General features: G+C 39.5%; 1 protein-coding gene across 34 annotated transcripts in view; it reads left to right on the forward strand.

The window, feature by feature from the left end:
* The window catches only part of LOC138839325 (mucin-19), a 223,836-nt gene that overhangs the window by 142,892 nt on the left and 58,024 nt on the right, over positions 1-22,920 (forward strand). For 32 of the 34 annotated variants that reach the window (XM_070038897.1, XM_070038982.1, XM_070038948.1 and 29 more), the window contains 14 exons: positions 174-233; positions 992-1,078; positions 2,351-2,425; positions 3,959-4,057; positions 6,170-6,262; positions 6,419-6,517; positions 8,032-8,088; positions 10,557-10,658; positions 10,831-10,896; positions 11,804-11,878; positions 12,259-12,345; positions 19,755-20,420; positions 22,318-22,353; positions 22,662-22,691. In XM_070038897.1, coding sequence (XP_069894998.1) covers positions 174-233; positions 992-1,078; positions 2,351-2,425; positions 3,959-4,057; positions 6,170-6,262; positions 6,419-6,517; positions 8,032-8,088; positions 10,557-10,658; positions 10,831-10,896; positions 11,804-11,878; positions 12,259-12,345; positions 19,755-20,420; positions 22,318-22,353; positions 22,662-22,691 — 1,632 coding nt within the window. The remainder of the gene's footprint in view (positions 1-173; positions 234-991; positions 1,079-2,350; positions 2,426-3,958; positions 4,058-6,169; positions 6,263-6,418; positions 6,518-8,031; positions 8,089-10,556; positions 10,659-10,830; positions 10,897-11,803; positions 11,879-12,258; positions 12,346-19,754; positions 20,421-22,317; positions 22,354-22,661; positions 22,692-22,920) is intronic. The other 2 variants (XM_070038964.1, XM_070039008.1) reach the window with 2 other exon arrangements.

The raw sequence follows: 22,920 nt of genomic DNA on the forward strand, positions 1-22,920 counted from the left end.
GACCAGAGGTAATAACCAGAAGTGAGGGAGGGAAGGAGTGACATTATCAAAAAAGAAATGGCCTCTTTACCTGATTTACGGAACTATAACTCCTCTGTAAATCACCCTTTTTAGTAACAATAAAAAGTAGTTTAAAAATAATTTTACAGAGAACTGTTGATTTTTGGTTTTAGGAACTAGTGAAGGAACCCCCCAAACCAGAGCTTCTGGGGAGAGGACACCTGCAAGGACAGGTATAGAAAGAGTATTCACAGCATGGGACCTTTGTGGGACTTGTATGAGCCTTTTTTTGAGACACAGTTGTTTATGGTACCCTAACATTGTTATCTATGTAATTATAAGAGATCATAACTAGGTCAAAAAATATTTGTTCTACCCCTAAGATTGTGTTAGATGTTGTGTGGAATATAGGAAATGAAGAGATGATATATTTTCTTAAGTATATTTTGGGGGAGGATGGAAATTATATTCACATAGGCTATAAAGACAAAATAAAGAGAAGGCAGGAATGGAGTATGGAAAATTGTGAACCGAATTAGAGAAGTTTAAAGAAGAGAAATCATTGAGTGTAAAAATGTGAAAAAAATAAATAAAATGTGAACATGTACCTGTTCCATTTTATTTAAAAAAGAGTATCCTAATGGTGCTAGTACACAGTTACAATTATATTATTTAAATCTGGATCAAGATCTAGAAATGACTAGACTAATTAAGCAATTAACTAATTGCTCCATTTTATTAAAAAAGTATCCTAATTGAGCTAATACATAATCAAAAATACATGATTAAGATCTAGAAATAGATTAAATCTTAATCTAGAGCATGATTACAATCTAGATCAACAATTTAAGATTAAAGTAATGCTTATATATGTATATACTTACATCCTTACTTATGTATACATCCCTGTCTTCAAAGATAAAGTATGTCCATGAAAGGATCTACCACTATGTGGTCTTAGGCTGATAAACTTTCCTATTATCAATATCAGGAACACCTAGAGCTCCATCTGGAACCAGCCCTGCAGCTGCAGGTGTCAGTACCCCTGGAGAAGCAGGCACTGGAGCCACAGGTTCAGGTAAGTTCATCCAGATGAACAAGACACTGTACCTCCTCTCACCTATGGCATCCTGGAGTATGTGTTGGTGTTAGTCTGAGCTTATTATATTTGAGCCCAGGGCAAGAGAAAGTTGGAGGTATATGTCTTTACTTGCTTTTTGAAACTGCTAAGTAATGGCTGGAGTAACCATCACACTTTTCCCAGCCTGCTCCTAGCTCTAGTGACCACGGTAGTGTCTTCAGGTTCCACCACTGCCAGCCCTGGAACTTCTGCTAGACCAACCACAACCTCCAGTAGCAGCGGATACAATAAGGAAAAGGGACAAATCAAATAGAATATTATAATTAATTATACCTGGAGGTGGATGTAAAACTCAAGAGGCTGGAATGACAGGAACCAGTACTTTAGCAGGTAGCAATGAAAGGTGTGTGTTACAGGATGTCCTGGATATTGCTCAGTTGTCAACATTGGTAAGGGCATGAGGCCCATGATTACCTCAGGAGTCAGTGTTGCTCTCCTGAAGCTGTGGGTGCTGTGTAAATACACGGCTGTTCATCTTGTCAGCAAAAGAAATCCACTGCAATCATTCTACCATTATAACTAAAAAATATTTCAACTGGCTGCTGGTGGTTCACACCTGAACTCCTAGCTACTCAGGAGGCAGAGGACTGTAGTTCAAAGCCAGCCTGGGCAGGAAAGTCTGTGAGACTCTAATCTCTGATTAACTACACACACGCGCACGCGCGCGCACACACATACACACACACACACACACACACACACACACACACACAGAAGTGGAGCTGTGGCTCAAGTGGTAGAGCACTTGAGCAAAAAAAAAAAGCTCAAGGCGGCAGCCAGATACTAAGTACAAGCCCTAGGACTAGCACCAAAAAAAAAAAAAAAGAAAAATATATATGCATAGATATGTAATATCTAAAAATATATAATATATATATCATAGTCCTTTGGCAAAATTTCCCACGTATATGTGTTTCTTGAAGGATCTAAGCTTTTCCAATGTAGAGCCCAGTTTTAAAAGCACTAGGCTCAACTCAACATTTGGAATACTCAACAGGTCTGGTAGTGAGCCTAATCTGTATTCAAGAAGTTGGTCATCAACACTGGTAGCAATGATGGTACCACAGTTTACTATTACTGCTTTGAAAGAATGAGTCGGCAATAGAGAAATGCAAGTGAATATGTAAAATACATGTAGATCCAGAGGGCGCCATGATGTGTTCTCCTTTATCAAAGTTATTGATACACATCCATGGTTCACCTTGACAGGCACCACAGGACCAGAAATTAGTAAAACAACTCGATCCCCAACTACTGAGCCAACAACGCATGAAGAAAAGCCAGGTAAGCAGAGGCAGATGCCCAGTGGTTGAACTTTGTATTGAGTGGAAGAGTTATGTCTCAGAACTCTGCTCACTTAAAATAGAGTGGCAGAGAAAACATATATATATGCCTAGGCGATACACAAAGTGATGCGTGGTATGTTTGTAAAATGTGCAATAAACTGGGAGCTGTGACTCATGCCTATAATCCTAGTTACTCAGGAGGCTGAGATCTGAGGATTGCAGTTTGAAGTCAGCCTAGGCAGGAAAGTCTGTAAGACTCTTATGTCCAATTAACCATCAAAAAGCTGTGGATCAGGTGGTATATCACCAGTTTTGAGCCAAAAAGCTCATGAACAAAGCCCTGAGTTCAAGCCCCAGGACAGGGGCTTCCCCAGGACAGTTTTTCCAATGCAGAGCTTTGTTTCCCAAACAATTGGATCCATAGCTTGGAATGTTGAAAAGTGTGATTAAAGAATCATATTTCTGGGGCTGGGAAGGTGGCTCAGTGGTAGAGCGCTTGCCTTGCATACATGAGGCCCTGGGTTTGATTCCTCAGAACCACATAAGTAGAAAAAGCTGGAAGTGGCACTGTGGCTCAAGTGGTAGAGCGCTAGCCTTGAGCTGAAGAGCTGAGGGACAGCGCCCAGCCCCAAAGTTCAGGCCCCACAAACAGCCAAAACAAAAAGAATCATATTTCTCTTTACTACATAGATCCCAAGGATTGTACCATAGCCTATTACCAATGTCTTAAAGGAGTAATTCAGAATTAGCAACAGGTATATGAACATATAGAAGATATTTTAAAACAGGGAATACTATGGTTCATTCTATTTTATGGCTAATTCTATTTTATCAAAGATCTGTTACAAGTAAAATGTTCACTTTAACTGAAACCATGGGGCCTCTAGCTGGTAAAACAACTAGAATCCAAGCAGTGAACCCACACCTGCTGAGAAGTCTGGTGAGCAGAGTAGATGATCAGATGCTGTGCTGTTTATTGAAAAAGAGAGTCATGAATCAGAACACCACTTATTTTAAAACAGTAATTTTATCTGAAGGCCTGGCTCACACATTAAAAGATGCATAAAGATGTTTGTGTTGAAGAAATAAAGCAGTAAAGCCAGGCACCAGAGGTTTATACCTGTAATCCTAGCTCCTCAAGAGGCTGAGATCTGAAGATTGTGGTTTGAAGCCAGCCTGGGCAGGAAATTACATGGGACTCTTATCTCCAATTAAGCACCAAAAAGCTGGAAGTGGAGCTGTGGCTGAAGTGGTAAAGCAGCACTAGCATTGAGCACAAAAGCTCAGGGACAGCAGCCAGGCCCTGAATTAAAGCTTCAGAACTGGCACACATATTTTAAAAAAAAGCAATAAAAACAAATCAAAATATTTTACAAAAAAAAGTATTAGGGAACTTTGGAAAGAAAGAGAAGAAAGTCAGTAGATTCTTTTTCTCTATTTTCTATAGTTAGAATGATTGGAAAGCTGGGTCACGGTTGCTAGTGAAGTTCATATGGACTTCAGGTGAGAATTTCCTTTGGTATTTCCTCAGGCTCTCCTGGACCTTCCACTCCCATCTCCTCCACAGCTGGAACTACAAACAGCAGAGCAGTTCAGAGCCCTGGCCTCACCACTACTGGGAGCAGAGCAGGTAACAAGTAGAAACAAGGGCACTGGTTCTACTCAAGAAGCTGGCTTCAGAAATGCTGTGCAGACATGTTTTTCAAATGCAATACAAGTCTTAGTGGTTATTCCTTGCATGTCACAAAACGTCGTGTATTTACTTTATTCACATTACTAAAATGTTTATCATGGTAAAATTACATGTTCCAACTACCTTGACAGCTAGGAGATTGTATGCACCCTTTTAGGCTGGCATTTCTTTTGTATGGAACTTACCAGTGACAACTAGAAAATCAAAAGGATGAAAATACAAATGACAGTCTTCAGAGAAGGTGAGACCAAACAGTGAAGGCATGCTCTGTTCCACAGGGTGTTTTCCCAGGCAGTCAGCCATTACATCTCAGGTACAACCTCACTCTCCATAGTTTAGCCTCAGATAGAGGGGCCACGGGTCAGAGCTGCCCCAAGTTAGTGGGAAGACGGGATTTTCAGGCAATACAATGGTTGCTGTGGCAACAAAACATTAAGGATGTAGACATTTGGTACTCTGTAATTTCTAAATTTTGCTATAATATGTGCTTCATAATTTAGGTTTTCATACCATCACGGGAGTTATGTATGACTGTTTGCATGCCTTTGACAAGTAATGCCAGATCTCTAAGCTAAAAGAGGCAAGATTTGAACACACGATTCCTAACAGTTCAGGTGCAACACCTGATTGTACGTTCTGTGATCAGTGAGTGGGGGCTCACATCTGACAAAAGCAAAGGAGAAAACCCTTGTCCTTGTGTGTCGTTGACCACAATTTAACTCTTATCAGCCATGAATAAAATATTGACATTCTTTAAACACTAATAATATGATTGAAAACCAGACTGATTTCAAACCAGCGCTCACGCAATCAGAGGTTTTAGTGTCTGCTCAACTGTTATTTCCTTTACATCCTTTTTAATGTTCAAATTGTTAAACATACTCCAGTGTGTGTGTGTGTGTGTGTGTGTGTGTGTGTGTGTGTGTGTGTGTGTGCGCGCGCGCGCGCACACGCTGCTCCTGGGGCTTGAACTCAGGTTCTTGGGTGCTTTTTCTGCTCAAGACTGGCTACTCATTTGAGCCCTAGCTCCACTTCTGCCTTTCTTGGTGGTTAATTGGAAAGAAGTATCTTACAGAGTCTTCTGCCCAAGTTGGCTTTGAACCACCATCCTCAGATCTCAACCTCCTGAGTAGCTAGGATTACAGACATGAGCTATCAATGCCAGACTTCCAATATGTTTCTTTAGTCTTTCTCAAGGTGATAGTGTTCAAAGTGTGGTTTCTGGATCCAGGAGCATTGACACATACAGGGAGACTTATTTAGATTCATATTTTATGCCCACTCTCTGTCTAGAGTCATACACTATTAGAGAGGAGACATATGTGAACAGGACCTTTTTGCATTAGGCGGCCTTCAAAGTAGACAGCCTTTGCTCTCTCACTTTCACACTTTCTGGGCTGCATGCCCAACTTATAGTTAAGAATATAGACTGTGCAGAATGAATTTCTAAATACTCCACAAACAAGGAAGCTGAAACGTGCACCTTACATTGGTTAAATGAAAACTTGAGTTTTGCTAGGTTTTCCTTTGTAAGTGATACATTTTACTATTTTGCATTATGGTGTTGTCATAGCATCTATCAAAGTCACACTAGAAACTTAAGAAAATTATTACATTGAGAAGCAAATGTTCTCATGTTGATTCTGGGGCTCAGCCACTTGAGTTTGATTCTCAGACTAGACAGCTGAATAACTGGGTGACACATAACAAGCCTTTCAGGCATATTGGATCAATGAAAAGAATAATATGTCTTATATAATAGGATTATCATAAAGTAAAGTGAACTTATGTGCATGAGTGTGTGTGCACACCTGTGTGCACTCTGTCCTTTGAGCTTTTCCACTCAAGGCTAGCATCATTTGAACCATAGTTCTACTTCTGGATTTGGGGGATAGTTAATTAGAGGAAAGAGGCTCATGAACTTTCTTTCCTGGCTTAGCTTTGAACTTTGATCCTTATATCTCAACTTCCTGAGTAGCTAGGATTACAGGCAGTAACTGCCTCAGAAATAGAGCATTTTTAAAACTTATTTAACTTGTTCATCAATAGGAACAGGAGGTGCTACTGAACCCACACCTAGTGGAGAGGAAAGCAGCACCACCAGGGGACACAACACCAGAGCCACAAGCCCAGGAAACGCAGGTGAGTCACCACAGCACTTAGGTGTCCATTAAATGACAAAATCTAAGAACAAATCGAAATGAGCAGATCGTTAGATAAAGAAGATCTACAAGAAGACTGCAGTCTTGTCTTGGATCTCACACTGTGCCCCTCAGAGGAACCCCTGCTGTTTTTCAGGTACAACAGGAGAGTCACTGGGAACAACCTTAAAACCAGGCCCAACAAGCACACCTGGACCCTCAGCCACCAGGCCCCCCAGCTCTGCATACCCCACAGGTAAGACAGAGCCCCACTATGGTGTTTGTATGTTCTAACACAAGCTCTGGCAAGACCAAAGAAGGCCATAATGTAGTTAGGGAAAGATGTCAAGTGATAGAATGCCAGCCTTGAACAGAAGAGGGAGAATGTGAGGCCCTGAGTTCAAGCCCTAGTACTAGCACACACACAAAAAGGAAGAGATGGAGGAAGAGAAGAAAAGAATGAAGGAACAAAGGAAGGAAGGAAGGAAAGAAGGAAGGAAGGAAGGGAGGAAGAAAGGAGAGAAAGAAAGAAAGAAAAGAAAGAAAGAAAGGAAGGAAGGAAGGAAGAAAGAAAGAAAGGAAGAAAGGGTTCCTGAGTAATCAGATATTGAGCATTCAGAAAATTAATTTACCTCACAATATTTGTTTTCCATCTAACATTGGGTCTCATGCTCAGTATAACACAAGAAGATAAAGAATTAATATTCATATAGGCATAAAAAATACAACATAAGCCAGGTGATGGTGGATCACACTTGTAATTCTAGTAGGAGATGGTCACAGCTCAAATCCTTAGAGATGATAAAGTTCAGGAGAGCCTATCTAAAATATAAATATCAAACCAAAGCAAAGCAAAACAAAATGAAATCCAAAGATCAAATCCTCGCGCTCTAACCAAGTCAGTGTGAAGCCCTAAATTCAAACCCTCATTACTGCCAAAGAAAGAAAGATAAGGATTAAAAACAACAACAACAATACTGTGGAGGAAAGTGAATCACAAAACCAAATGAATCAAAAGACTATTCTAAAAAGAAAAGATAACACCATTCAATGCTGAAACTCAAATTGTATAAATAGCTGTGTTAACAAATCATATGACTAAAAAATAGTTATAAGATTTACCTCAAAAAGAATGTTCAATGCCAGTGAAGTATATAGAATAGATAAATTATTTTTAAGGAAAATAAACATATTTCAAGAAACACTCATAAATACACTGTCCTTTATGTTTTCTTTCCTTTTTTTGTGCCAGAGCTTGAACTCAAGGCCTGGGCATTGTCTCTTAACTTATTTTGCTCATGGCTGGCACTGTACCACTTGCGTCACAACTCTACTTCCAACCTTTCATAGGTTAATTGGAGATAAGAGTCTTATGGACTTTTTTGCCTGGCCTGCCTTTGAACCATGAGCCTCAGATCTCAGCCTCTGAGTAGCTGAGATTAAAAGTGTGAGACACAGACACACAGATACATTTTGAAAATACATACTGAAGAATATCCTTCAGCATCATGAAATGTATACCAATGGAAGTAAGGCTTAACGTAGCTTAAAACCTCATAGTTGTTCCAGTGTACAGCTTAGGTTGAGAAGCATGAGGTTCTGATTATTAAAAAATAGGTAATTAGCAACTTTCTGCATAGTGAATAACTACCTTGGGATTCTAACCATTATACAGGATTCTTATGGTTAATTTTTTTAAACAAATCAACCATAGGTTGATCTGTTCTATATAATGACTGCTTATGACACATATTGTGTTTACTTTGGCAGGGACCACTACAACTGGAGTCCCAGGCAGTGAACCAACATTCCCTGGAAGAATCTCAGGTAAGGAGAGGATGGTTAAGTGTCCTGGCTCTTGTCATCCATCAGGGACTTTTCCTATTATAAAGCACAGTAGTTGAGACAAATGTTTGAAGATCTAGCTAGCCAAATTAGGTTATAGAAAAACTTCTTTGTAAAAACAAACACAACAGTAACAACAAAGAAATGACAACATGTAGCAACTAAACCAAAACCTTTAACAAAGTAATATCAGAATAAAAGTTGATCACACTATACTACAACGAAGTAATCTAGTCACTAGAAATTTTTGGTTTTAGTTCCCATAGTAGAAATCATTCTCTCATCCTTTTAATCTCTCTAGTTAGGTGAGCAATTATAGTGAAGTTCACAGAGCCTTCCCTCCTCTCCCTTTCCTTCACCTCTCCTCTCCCCTTCTCTTCCCTTCCTTTCTAAGGCATTAAATCAAGTGCCTCTCCCATGCTGAGCACAGAGTCTACCACTGAGTTCTAATGCCAGCCCCAGCCATTTTCTTTTCTTTTTTCTTTTGTTGGTTGTAGGGCTTAAGCTCAGGCTCTGGGCTCAGTCTCTGCGCTCTTTTTGCTCAAGGTTAACACTCCACCACTTTGAGCCACAGCACCACTTCCGGTTTTTGAAGGGTTACTGGAGATAAGAGTGTCACAAGGACTTTTCTGCTGGGCTGGCTTTGAACCACAATCCTCATATCTCAGCCTCCTGAGTAGCTAGGATTACAGGCATGATCCCACCAGTGCCTGGCTCCAGCCATTTTCTTGATTTAACATTTATGACTTTTGACTTACGATTTTGTTTGAATAGATACTGATTTAAATAAAATACTAGGTGAGAAGATATATTCCATATAGTATATCAAAATTTCTAAAAATTATCAATCTTAATTGTATTAGTAAGCTAATGGAAATTTCAGGGCAATAGGAAGTTAGTTTATGGAAGTCAGTCAGCTATGTCTTTTCCTTTTGTTTCTGGTAATGGGGCTGGAACTGTGGGTCTTCTGCTCTTGAGTTTGTTTGTTTGTTTTTAAGGGGGGGGGGTCAGTCATGGGGCCTGAATTCTAGGCCTCAGCTCTTCAGCTCAAGGATAGGACTCTACCACTTGAGCCACAGTGCCACTTCTGGCTTTTTCTGCTTATATGGTGCTGAGGAATTGAACCCAGGGCCTCATGCACGCAAGGCAAGCACTCTACCACTGAGCCACCTTCCCAGACCCTGCTCTTGAGTTTTTTCACTCAAGGATGGCACTCTACCACTTGAGCCACACTTTCACTTCTGGCTTTTGGGGCTTATTTGGAGACAAGAATCTTACAGACTTTTCTTTCAGGGCTGGTTTTAAATGACAGTCCTGAGCAACACATGTCCTGATTAGCTAGGATTTCAGGCATGAGCCCCTTGCTCCCAGCAAGCTATATCTTCGTATTATCACGCAGCATGTATACTGTCCTGGAACAGGGCTATTCATTTGGGTCACAGGAGTAATGTTACAATTTCTACCATGTTATAAGTGAAAGAGAGAGTGGGCATTGATAAACACAGCAATTTGATACAATGATCATATGTCTCTTAATATTTGAATGTGTGGTCATATTTTTAAATATTTTATATATCTGCATTTATTTTATGGTATTTGTCAAAGCATCCATTGAAGTCAGTCTGAAATTTTCACAGGTTCTTATACAATGCATTTTTATTGTTACAAAGGTGTGATATACAGAGGGGTTACAGTTTCATAAGTCAGGTAATGAGTACATTGCTTTTGGGACAATGTCACCCTTTCCTTTGCCCCTTCCCAGTTTTTCCCTCCCACAAATTGGGGAGGTGGGTTGTTGTTGTTGATTTTAGCAACAGATATTTGGAGAGCTCAGGCTCCAATGTAGATTGTAGAGTGAGATTGCTTGAGTTTAATTCCTGGACTGTGGTCAACTATCTCATAGACCTGAAACAAGTCATTAAACTGTGTGTATAGGGGGATTTTCATGAGGTTAAATGAATGGCTTGTGTTCAGGACATTTTTTGTTACAGTCCTGGGGCTTGAACTCATGTCCTCAGAGCTGTCCCTGAGCTTCATGTTTTGCTCAAGGTTAGCGCTGTACCACTTGAGCCACAGCTCCACTTCTGGCTTTTTCTTTCTCTGAGTAGTTTATTGGAGATAAGCCTGCTTGGGCTGGCTTCAAATCATGATCCTTAGATCTCAGCCTCCTGAATAGCTAGGATAACAGGCATGAGCCAGCAATGCCTGGCTGTTTAGGATGTTTATTAAGCCTCACTGGGAACAGGTAACCCTACAGAACTCACTCCTAACAGCACACCCAGGGAAATAAGCATGGGATCTACAAGCCAAGGACATTCAAATGAGTCTCAACTGCTAGAGAAATGATGGAAAGCAACAACAAGATTGGAACTTTGAGTTAAATCTTAGTGTTTTCCTTCAGAAGAGCTAACACACATTGCCGCCATGGTTGCCACTGTGTTGTTTATCAGGTGCGACAGAAGAGGCTGTGGCAGTGACCTCAGCATCCCGCAGGGAGAGCACACCTGGACCATCAGCCACCACAGCAGCCACCAGCTCTGCACACACAGCAGGCAAGAATGAGCCTCACGAGGGATTGTGGTGGGGTCAAAAAAAAAAAAAAAAGCTTTGTCAAAAATGGTAGTGAGTTTGAGGCAAGGTAATTAAGGAAACATTACACATGCCCTGGAAGTACTCCCTTTACAAGCTGTCTGCAGACATTAAAGTCCATTCTTCTTCACACAGGAACCAGTAAAGGAGCAGACACAGCCACGCCCAGAGCTACTTTTGGAAGCACATCTGGAAAGACAGGTCTGAAAAGATCACAGCTAGCATGGAATCTGGGTGGTAGATGCATGAACTTTGGGCTCGGTCCTAAGAGGCAGGCTTCATGGATAATCCGGCCATTATTACTTTGGGCATTGTTACTTCCCAAGATTAAGAAAAAACCAGTAGCTACTTGTTTTGCTATTTTAGCAGCACTAAAGAAGACCGAATTAGCTTGAGAATTTTCTCACTCTAGTTCTTGTTAGAGAAGGAATCATTAATATTTGTATAGACACAGAAGTTGAAGAATGAACATGACAGGAATCAAGACATCTAAGCAGGATTAGAAGACATGATTATAAAAAGAGATGAGATCAGCTGGGCATCAGTGGCTCACACCTGTAATCCTAACTACTCAGGAGGCTAAGATCGAAGGAGCATGGTTTGAAGGCAGCCCAGGCAGAAAAGTTCCTGAGACTCTTATCTCCTATCAATCACTCAGAAACCAGAAGTGGTGCTGTGGCTCAAGTGGTAGAGCACTTCGTGTCCTGAGGACAAAGAGGCTAAGACAGGGCTCAGGCCCTGAGTTCAAGCCCCACAACCAACAACAATGACAAAAACAAAAAGGGGAAGTGGAAGTGTACTCATTACCTCACTCATGTAACTGTAACCCTCTGTATAGTATCTCTACAATAAAAAAAATTAAAAAAAAAAAAAAAAACAAAAACAAAAAGGGAGGAGAGCTATCGATGTTGAATCTTGACTTTATATTATTACTATATCTTTATTAAGAAATAGAATCAGTACATCATGAAGTTTACCTGGTTTAACGATTTGAGCATGAGCAAAAATTTACCAGGAGACAAACATCTACTTTGCTAAAGGAAAAACGAAAAGATCCACTTTCAAAAGAGGTTCTAACTTGATGTACTTATTCTGTAATCACTATCAGACGCACCTGGGGCACCATCTGGAGCAACCTCTGGAGCAACCTCTGGAGAAGCAGGCACTGGAGCCACAGCTCCTGGTAAGGTTCACCTGGCTGGAGGGGAGACCTCAGCAGATCCCATACAGGCCTGCTCACAGCAAGCATGGCCTATAAGTGCAAGTTCCAAGTAGGATTTTTTTGTTGTTGCTGTTTTAGTATTGGGTCTTGAACTCAGGGCTTAGAGTTCCCACTTGGCTTTTACCACACAAGGCTGGTGCTCTACCACTTGAGCCACACCTCTGTGTCTGCCTTTTTGCTGGTTAATTGGACATAGGCATCTCATAGACGTTGCTGACCGGGCTGACTTTGACCTTTGATCCTCAGATGTCAGCCTCCTGAGTAACTAGAACTGCTGGTGGCATGAGTCCACCAGTGCCTAGCTTCAATATCTTCGCAAACTTTGAAGTTCTTCTTTTCAGGGACCACAGGCATGTCTTCAGGTCTTACTACATCTGGTCCTGGAGGCTCAGCTAGACCACATACAACCTCTGCTCTCAGCAAGACAGGTAAATTAGAAGAGAAATGCATGAGTACTGAGGTGATAATGTCCTGGTCTCTATGAAGAAGTGTAATAATAGTAAGTGCCTGGGGGCAGTGGACATTAAGATTAGATGGCATGTCTATAATAAGGTATAATTTTTTGTACCCTTGAGTTATGGCCATAATGATTCTGGTACTCCTTCTTTGAACTTCTGAGGTTAAGAGTATGGTGTGGACTCATGGTTGGCAATTCTAGGCACAAAGCAGAAGTCAGAGAATTTTCTCTCCATCTGTCAAACAGTTCCGCACAGATTCACTAAATCTATAATCCAGTAATTTTAGTATGTATGTGCTAGACCTGGACCTTGAACTCAGGGCTTGGGCACTATCTTTGAGCTTGTTTGCTCAAGGCTAGCACTCAACCACTTGAGCTAAAACTCCACTTCTGGGGGTTATTTTGGTGGTTAATTGGAGATAAGAATCTCATAGACTTTCCTGCCCAGGCTGGCTTCAAACTGAGATCTTCTCATCTCAGCCTCCTGAGCTAGGATTACAAGTGTGAGAAACCAGTACTCAGCAACCAGGCAGAATATTTTTTTCGGTCAGCTGTGGGGCTTGAACTCTGGGCCTGGGCACTGTCCCTCATCTCTTCAGCTCAAGGTGAGCTCTCTCCCACTTGAGCCACAGCACCACTTCCAACAATACTTTTTAAAGCTTTGCCAATATTCTTGAACAGCCTGGATGAAAAGTCACTAGTTTCAAATACCTGAGTTTTCAATCAATAAATAACAAGTCATTTTATTTATAAACAAAAGTAAGTAAGGGAGGCACTGAGAAAATAATGTGTTACGTTAAAGGCTCAAAGAGACAAAGAATATGTTTTCTTTCATAGGAGGCTAGTAGATCTAATTTATAAGTATATATATATACAGTGTTGTGTACATATATACACAAATAAAGGGTGATATACTCACAGAAAGATTCCAATGGTGGAACCCCCCTGAACAACTATTATACAGCAGGAAGATGAAACATATTTGGTTGAGAGGAGAGGTGATAGGAAGGGAGGACAAACAAATGGAGAGAGAAAGGGTAGGAAAATGCAGTCATTATAGTCAACATTCATATGTGAAAATGGAAACAAGTTACTTGAGGGGAGGGGTGGGGTTGGGTGAGCTGGGGGAGAATGATGGGAGGGGCAACATTGATCAAAAAGCATTGTCCTTGTAAACCTATGTATTCACTTGAATACTGTACACAGGCGTGTACAGTTACTAAAAAATAATTTGAATTTTTAAGTGAATAAGTACATAATGGATTCTAAGAACCATATAAGATTATCGTGATAATTTTTATAAGTATTGAGCCTAAAATAAAAAATGTATGAAAGATATTTTGAAAGAAAGAGAAATAGAGTTAAGACAGACAGACAGACAGGAAGGGAGGGAGGGAGAAAGGGAGAGAGTTAGGTAGAGAAGGGAGAGGGAGAGAGGAAGGTAAGAAGGAACAAGCAAGAGCTATTCCCCTTCATCAAAGATCATGGTGCATATTGGCTTTTCCATTTTGAAATGGAAAACTGGAGAAACAACTAGAGCCCCCAAGCAATGAGGCAACATCCCCCAGGGACCACTCAGGTAAGTAAGGGGGGGTCAGTCAGAGGCCATGGCTTTTGTGGCATTTGCTCATCGTCCAATCAGAAACCTGTCCTTCTCACGTGGTGTTTAATTATCAAATGAGATCCAGTCAGAGAAGTAGGTGGTATATAAGTGACTTCACATGTTTCTCCAAGTGGCCCTTTGCATACCTTATAGTACTGTGGTCCTGACAAAGGAAATGCTCTCACAGTGCTGTGATGATGAGGGAAACAAGAGGCTGTTTGGAACTGCCACTGGAACCTTCAGTCACATTGTTAAAAATAAAAGCAGTTAAAAAAATAATAGAGGTGGTGCTTGAACTCAGGGCCTCAAGCTCTTCCTTGGCTTTGTCCACACAAGGCTAGTACTCCATGCCAACATTTTGCTGATGAATTAGAGATAAGAGTCTCTTGAACTTGTCTGACTGATCTGACTTGGAACCCCAATCCTTCACCCTCAGCCTCCTGAGTAGCTAAGATGACACAAGCATGACCCACTAGTACCTGGCTCAGCAGCATCATTACTAGAACATTCTTCCCTGGTTACAGCTCACCGCAGTGTTCAGGCGAGGCCCATAACTCACTGTCATGCCAATGGCAGTCTGCCATGAACTGATCTGGAGCTCTAGTAATGAGCGCATTTAACTATGTCTATAAAGGCCAACACAGGCAATCTGAGTTCCTCTTAGGAAAAAAAAGTAACCTGAAATTTCTCCAAAGAGCAGTTTTATCATAACCATCCATGTACTACAGGTTGCCGGAAAAATATAAAATAGCTGATGTGGGGCTGGGAAGGTGGCTCAGTGGTAGAGTGCTTGCCTTGCATGCGTGAGGCCCTGGGTTCAATTCCTTAGCACCACATAAGCAGAAAAAGCTGGAAGTGGCACTATAGCTCAAGTGGCAGAGTGTTAGCCTTGAGCTGAAGAGCTGAGGGACAGCACCCAGGCCCAGAGTTCAGGCCCCACAACTGGCAAAAAAATAAAAAACAGCTGATGTTCAGGAGTAAAGTATATACTTAGCATGCTAGAGACCCTGGGTCTGATTCTTAGTAGCAAAACAATAAACGCAAAAATAAAAACAGGCCAGTCAAATTTGAATTTGACTTTTTAGTATGTTTCCTGCAGTGATTGGAGGGTAATTGTTTAACTGGGATTTGTACCTCTCTGGGTAGCCTGTGTTTGCCTCTGAATTGCTCTTTGGAAACCTATTCACATTAAATACCATTTTGCTTTTTCCTTTTTTGTTTTTCCTCTCTGGTACTGGGGCTAGTGCTCTACCACTTTAGCCACTGCTCCATTTCTGGCTTTTTAGTGGTTAATTTGAGATAAGAGTCTCATGGACTTTTCTGTCCAGGCTGGCTTTGAACCATGTTCCTCAGATCTCAGCTCTTGTGAATAGGATTATAGGCACGAGCCACTGACTCCTGGCTGTAGTTTCAGTAGGTACAACTGGAGAGGAAAATGCTGTCCCTACGGCAGCTGCTAGCAAAAATGCTTCTGGGGCATCAGGGATGGAAAGGCAATATTAGACTAAATCTAAACAGAAGAAATGTGAAAGGGAATTGAAAGGTAAAAAAGAGGTCACCTACCCACCCCCAAATATCATAGACACTTAAACAAAGACAATATGAGTTTCTAAAGGATATAATTACAGGAAATAGACAAAAATACCTAATAGATATACACTATGTACTTAAATACAATTAGTACAATTTTTGGGAAATAAAAGTCAAAGAAACAACTAATATTTAGCTTGTAAGTATGAAGAAAAATTCTGAATAAAAATACATATGTATGTATAGATACATACATATATACATTAACACATATATACATACACATAAATGTATATATACATATATGATATATATATGTGTGTGTATATGTATATATATCATGAACGCATATCTGGATGAATAATCCTGAGTACTAATTTCTGCAATTAGAAAATATTTGTACTTGAAAAATAAAGGAATAAATTCTCTGGGCCTTAGGGCAGAAAGATCAAGTCATTAAAAAAAAGATCAAATCATTAAAAAAAAGAAATGAGTCAGGCATGGGTGGCCCATGCCTGTAATCCTAGCTACCCAGGAGGCTGAAATATGAGGATCACAGTTGGAAACCAGCCTGGGCAGTTAAGTCCATAACACTTTTTTTTTTTCATAACACTCTTATCTCCAATTAACAACCAGAAAACCAGAAGTGTTGCTGTAGTTCAAAGTGATAGAGCACTTTCCTTGACTGAAGGAGCGCAGGGACAGTGCCCAGGCCCTGAGTTTAAGTCCCAGGACTGACAAAAAACAAAAACAAAACAAAAAAACAGATTAACATCATTTTTGCCAAAATGAGAGTAGCTGAGAAAATGTGGGCCAAGGGTTTTATATCCAACTAAGCATAATTGTAACACTAAGTCTAGAAGAACAGTTTATAACATGAGAGATTTGAGGGAGTATTGCACTCATAATCCTTCATAATAGTTTCACTAAAGGGTGCATGTTAAGTTAAAAACAGAGATACTTTGAAAACCATAACAGAAAAGAGACCTGGATATTTTTGAGCGGCATTGAGACTTGAATCAGTGCTTCATGCTTTCTGGATAGGTGCTTGTCCCTGAGCCACACTCTTAGCCTTGAACAATTATTTTTAATGTTGACTCTAAAACCAGAACAGGGCTGGGAAGGTGGCTCAGTGGTAGAGAGCTTGCCTTGCAATGAATGAGGCCCTGGGTTCGATTCCTCAGCACCACATAAGCAGAAAAAGCCGGAAGTGGCCCTGTGACTCAAGTGGTAGAGCGCTTGCCTTGAGCTGAAGAGCTGAGGGACAGTGCCCAGGCCCAGAGCTCAGGCCCCACAACCGGCAAAAAAAAAAAAAAAAAAAAAAAAAAAAAAAAATTCTAAGCATTAAAATTAAAAAAAAAAAAAAAACAGAACAAATGTTTAAGGAAAGGTGGGAGAATAATATGCAAATGTTCTTCAGTTGGACCAAGTAAAACTAGCATACCAATCAAGTGATAGATAAATGATATATACATAGACATAATTTGAAAAATGAGTTAAATTTATTGAATTAATCATAGTCAAATGAATTAAAGCTCACAAACAAAGTAAGAGATGCTTGAGTTTATTAGAGAGAAAAAATGTGGATTCAGGAAAAAATTATTTAAGCATTTTTATTTAGTGAAGGGTTTCTCAAAGATAGGATATTTCTTAATGTAACTCATAATATTAGTAGATATAAGAAAAATTTAATTAGCTACCTACACAGAGATTGAAAAGACACTTATTAAAGTTTTAATAACTATTTCTCATAGGAAAAAATACATTCTAACTCACAGAAATGAATATTTCTTTGAACCAATACATCCATGTTTGCCACAAATTCTGCATTATGGTGAGGAATTTCTAGATTCACCCCACTAACCACAACAACAGGATAAGGAAAGACAGCCTTTTTATAGTTATTAATAAACTGGGGTAGGTGGAAATTGAAAGCCCAGAATCTGAAATAAAGAATCAAATTCACACTCAAGAAAAATGCAAATTAAAACTACACAGGGATGTCGTGTCGCGCTTTTTCAGGCTGGCAGAAATCCACAACTTTGACAACAGCCCTGTTGACAGTTCTGGAAAGAAACAGATGGTAGTAGGTAGCTGGCAGAGGGAGCCTATGGGTTACACCCCACAGAGACCAGTCTGGCAAAGTAGAACAGATTTACATATTGATTTACCTTTGACCTGGAAATCCCACCATGCTCTCTAAGGGCAAGTAATACAACCAAAGTAGGTATGACACGTGTGTGAGCTCTCCACAGTGGTAGTGTTTTTAATAGAAAGAGTTACAAACAGTTCACGCTTCTTAATTAAAGAAGACTCATGGAATAAAATACACTACAGACTTGGATTCAAGAGAGTTAGGGAGGTTTCTATATAATGATCTATGTCTTGAATTTTATATTATATGGGTTTTTTTGTTGTTTTGTTTTTTTGCCAGTCCTGAGGCTTGAACACTGGGCCTAGGCAGTATCCTTGAGCAACTTTTGCTCAAGGCAAGTGCTCTACACTTGAGCCACAGCACCACTTTTGGCTTTTTCTGTGATTTAGTTGGAGGTAAGAGTTGCACATTTTCCTCTCTGAGCTGGCTTTGAACTATGGTCCTCAGATCTCAGCCTCCTGAGTAGCTAGGATTACAGGCATGTGCCACTGGCACCCAGCTTATGTCTAGAATTTATTAAAAGAAAAAAGCAAGCAGAACAGCCATGCATATAATTTTAGCTTTATGAAAAAAGAATTGTGGTACATGTGTGTATATGTTTTATATATGAGTATGTATGTAAATATGTATTCATACATGCAAAAATATAAAACTCATAGAAGGGATATTAGGAACTCACATAAATTGTTATAGAAAATAAAACAGATCAGGAAGACTGAATTCTCTAAGTATTCTTTTAAATACGTTCTGATTTGGAAAATGAAAGACCTATAATTTTTAGAAGTCTAACTAAAAGCTGAGCATTAGAGGCTCATGCCTATAATCCTAACTACTCAGGAAGCTGAGATCTGAAGATTGAGGTTTGAAGTCAGCTAAGGCAGAAAAATCCATGAGCCTCTTAGCTAAAATTACCCAGCAAAGAGCCATAGGTGGAGATATGACTCAAGTGGTACAGTACCAAAACAAAACAGCTAAACAAGAGTATGAGCACTTGAGTTCAAGTCCCAGTAACAACACAAACAAAACAAATCAAAATCAAAATCAGAATTTAAAACAAATACTGTATTATGGTTGAAGGACAACCAAAATAAGTAACCCTATTTAAATATCAGATCATAAAAACTAAGCTTTTTGTATGAGTTCATAACATAGTATCTGTATCTTGCATGCTTACTATGTTACAGTCATATGTAAGGTATACATATACTTAAAATGTATATATTTGTATATATGCATATTTATATGTATATGTGTGTGCATATATACATATATATGTCCATACATGTCTGCCACCTTAGAGACCTGCGTCTGCCTCCCAAGTGCAGTGATTACAGATATGAGCCACCACACCTGGCTCATGGTACATATTTTAAGGGCAACATGATTACAAGGATAACATATTTCATTCAATAATTTTATTTTTATTAGCTATGTTAGTGTCTCACCTTTGGAATGATCTTGTTTATTTGTTATAGATAAAGTGCTAAGTATTTTCATGAATGTTGTTGGAATCTACGGTTTCAAATGTGAGAAAAAATATATGAATAAATTCCTGTGATGCTCATTGGAGTTTACAATCTATGCATATGTGTATACTTATGCATCTTTCATCAGAAAATGATGACATTTGGTAATAGATCTAAGCTGCTGGGAACTTCTTTAACAGAAAATAAGTATTTAATAAATGATCATTAAAAGCGAATAAGAAAGAAGGAATGCCAGGCACTGGTGGCTCACACCTGTAATCCTAGCTACTCAGGAGGCTGAGATCTGAGGATCATAGTTCAAAACCAATTAACCACCAGAAAACTGGAAGTGGCACTGTGGTTCCAGTGGTAGAACACTCACCTTGAGCTGAAGAGCTGAGGGACAGTGCCAGGCCCAGAGTTCAAGCCCCACAACTGACAAAAAAAAAAGGAAGGAAGGAAGGAAGGAGGGAAGGAAGGAAAAAAGATTGTGCTGTAGCAGAAAGCACAGGATGAAATGAGATGATGGTGACAGAGAAATAAGGGAGGAAGGAAGCAACACTCTTCCTGCAGATTAAAGACTAAGCCAGATGTCAATGTTATTTTCTTTTCCTACTTGTTTGCAGGGACAACTCCACCATCTTCACCAGTGTCTGGGGATTTGGGACAATCTTCAGGAGTAATAAAGACAGCTCCACAGCCAAGCAGAGAACCAGAAACAACAGAACCCTCTGTTGTGCAATCAGAGACCACTAGAACAACATCTCGAAGTTCAGGAGTAACAACACCATCCCCTGGTGAAGCAGGAAGACCAACCGGCGTGACAATAACAACAGCTACCACATCAGTAGAAGGGCCAAGAATGCCTGAACCATCAACCAAGGGATCAGAGACAATGGCCACCTCAACTAGAATCACAGTGACATCTGGACAACCACCGAAATCAACTGAAACAACCGTCCAGTCAACTGGGGTGAAGGAAAACACTAGCCCATCAGAGACAGGGTCTGGAACAACTAGATCCTCAGCTGACAAACTAGTGACAACTGGAGCAACTGGTGTAGTATCAGAAACAACCAGACCATTGGGGACAACTGAGCTATCATCTGGTATACCAGGAACAACCATACTGCTGACTGGAGTGACAGGACCATCTGAACCATCAGTAGGAGTGTCAGGGACCAGTGGACCATCAGCTGTGGAGACCAGGACAACACCACCATTGGGTGTCACAACCAATGAGGCAGGAGGAACTACAAGAGAACCAGGAACTGAGGTGACGATACCCAAAGGTAAGTTTAATTATAAAGGTTAGAGCGTTTCATCCGGACAATTTAGTGGTGGGTCATTAGACTCCTATTACTTGGATCCATATACATTTTCTCACAGTTCAAGAGGGAATTAAGAACGTGATCTGGTGAATAATGAAAGGCATTTTCCAGAGCATTATGGTCATAAACTGAGCTTCCAAACTTGTTGAGAAGTTAGTTTTTGTTATGTTCCTTCAAAATGAAAACAGAAATTGTACTCATCCATTAGAAAGCATATTACATCATTTGCAGGGAAACGCATGGACCTAAAACAAATACTATTAAGTGAAGTAAGCCAGGCTCAGAGAGACAAATAGCACATATTTCTTTTCATATGTGGAAGTCAGATCTAAAATATAACTCTGCATGATAAGGTTTTCAGAGCTCAATGCATTTGTACACAAAGTGACCTACAGGAGGGGAGACTTAGGGGAGCAATTACAGGTGTAACTCCTAGACAACTAAAATATATTGTTTATCAAAATGATTATCAGGAAGTAGAAACATGCCGGGGGCCAGCAAAAAAGGGATGTACAGGAATGGAGGAAGGGGAACAAAATCAGTTGTACTATATAATATACATTATGTAAAATAGGAACTTTGTAACTTGAAGATAGGGATGGGTAGGGGGATGTGAGAGAGAATTCAGGAAGGGGTGACACTGACCAGGAAGCATTGTATTCGTAGCCTGACTTCTGGAATTGTAACTCCTTTATAAGACTCCTTAATAATAACAATTACAAATGCTGCAAAAGAAAAAACAAAACAAAACCAAAGAGAAACCTGGTATAACCAGGGGATGGGGGAGTGGTGACGATTGGGGTTCCCACAAGGGCAGGCTGGGAACACAGCTGGATTACCTTGTCACGGGTCATACTGCCAGGAACAAAGTGAGCAAGGCTCACCACGGTGCTCCTTGGTGATCTGACCCAGCATCCCTGAGATGCAGATTATGATAATATATTTAAGTCATTTACCTGACCAAGACCAAGGTTTGGGGAGAAAGAATTAACAGATAATCTGAGTTTATCACCATCTGAATTTATAATTCCCCTAAGAAGCAGAAAGTTTACTTTTTTTCCATTAAAATGAGCCATGTAAAATAAAAATCTATATCCTCAACAAGACCTGACCAACTATGTTTGAACTCAGGATCTGGATGCTGTCCCTTAGCTTTTTCACTGAAGGCTGGTGCTCTAAGACTTGAGCCATACCTCTACTTCCAACTTTTTGCTAGTTAAAAAGAAGAGTTTCATGGACTTTCTTGTTTAGGTTGGCTTTGAACCATGATCCTCAGATCACAGTCTCCTCAGTAGCTAGGCTTACAAGGGTGAGGCACAGGCACTTGGCAAGATTTATTCTAACTACTTACAGAAATTTATTTTCCTAACTAATTACAATCACCAGCAACTAATTCATTAACTTAATTCAAGCTAAATTTATATATTCATTTTCAAACAAGGGCTACGCAAATATAAATGAATTAGTGTCTATTAAACACCATAACCATATTATAATGGTTTGGATGTCTTCAGTGTATAGTCTATTTTAACATTTTTTTAATTCAAGTACTAATTTTTAATTAAATTGAACTGAACAAGGATTACAAGTGTGTATTTAACTTGCAAGAAAGTTTAATGGTGGTTTTCAGTTTGATAATTTATAACTCAATGATGATCTCTTAGAAAAGGACTTTATCATTTAGCTCTTAAAATTATTTCATTCTGACCCAGATTTGTATAATCTATGAAAATGAAAGATTATTTTTAGTAAAATTGTTGTATGTATTCATGGCATTTGAAGAACTAAAGTGAATTTGTAAATGAAATTTAAGAATATATTTTTTACTAAAACATAAATTTAATCTTTTCTTTACAAGTTCCAGTTAACAAAATTCCTAACATATTCATTGAAGGTAAATTGAAATTAAAATAACAAAAATATGTTTCTGAATGTTATGGCTTAACATCTCATTTCTCTACCTCTCTCTTTTGGTGCTAGTGCTGGGGCTTGAACCTTGCTCTCTCACTTGGCTTTTGTACTCAAGGCTGGAATTCTAACACTTGAGCCACAACTTATTTCCATCTCTATCATTTTCACGTGGAAGAAAATCTGAGGGAATGTGATATTCTTCCCAAATGATAATCTAATGCGTCTCTTAATCTTTATGAAGTGAAATAAATTATAAGTGCATATTCATATATTTGTTCTTTTGAATTCTAGTGCCACCAAAACAGCCTAAAGTCACCACAGGTAAGAAGATAGATTATAAACACACATTTGAAAAAGGCAGTGTTGTGTTAAATCAACTAGAATGGGAAACAATAATAACAGATTTTTAACATATTAACAAAACATGAACTTCAAATTGGATTTTGATAGCTTAGGTCTTTCCCTTTTTTAGTGACACTTAGGATTGGATTTGGGGCTTTCTGTTTGTACTGTACCACTTACCCTCAGTTCTTTTGCTTTTAATTTTTAA

Source organism: Dipodomys merriami, unplaced genomic scaffold (genome assembly GCF_024711535.1).
Source record: "Dipodomys merriami isolate MVZ:Mamm:240054 unplaced genomic scaffold, mDipMer1.0.p SCAF_10, whole genome shotgun sequence".
Taxonomy (NCBI): Eukaryota; Metazoa; Chordata; class Mammalia; order Rodentia; family Heteromyidae; genus Dipodomys; species Dipodomys merriami.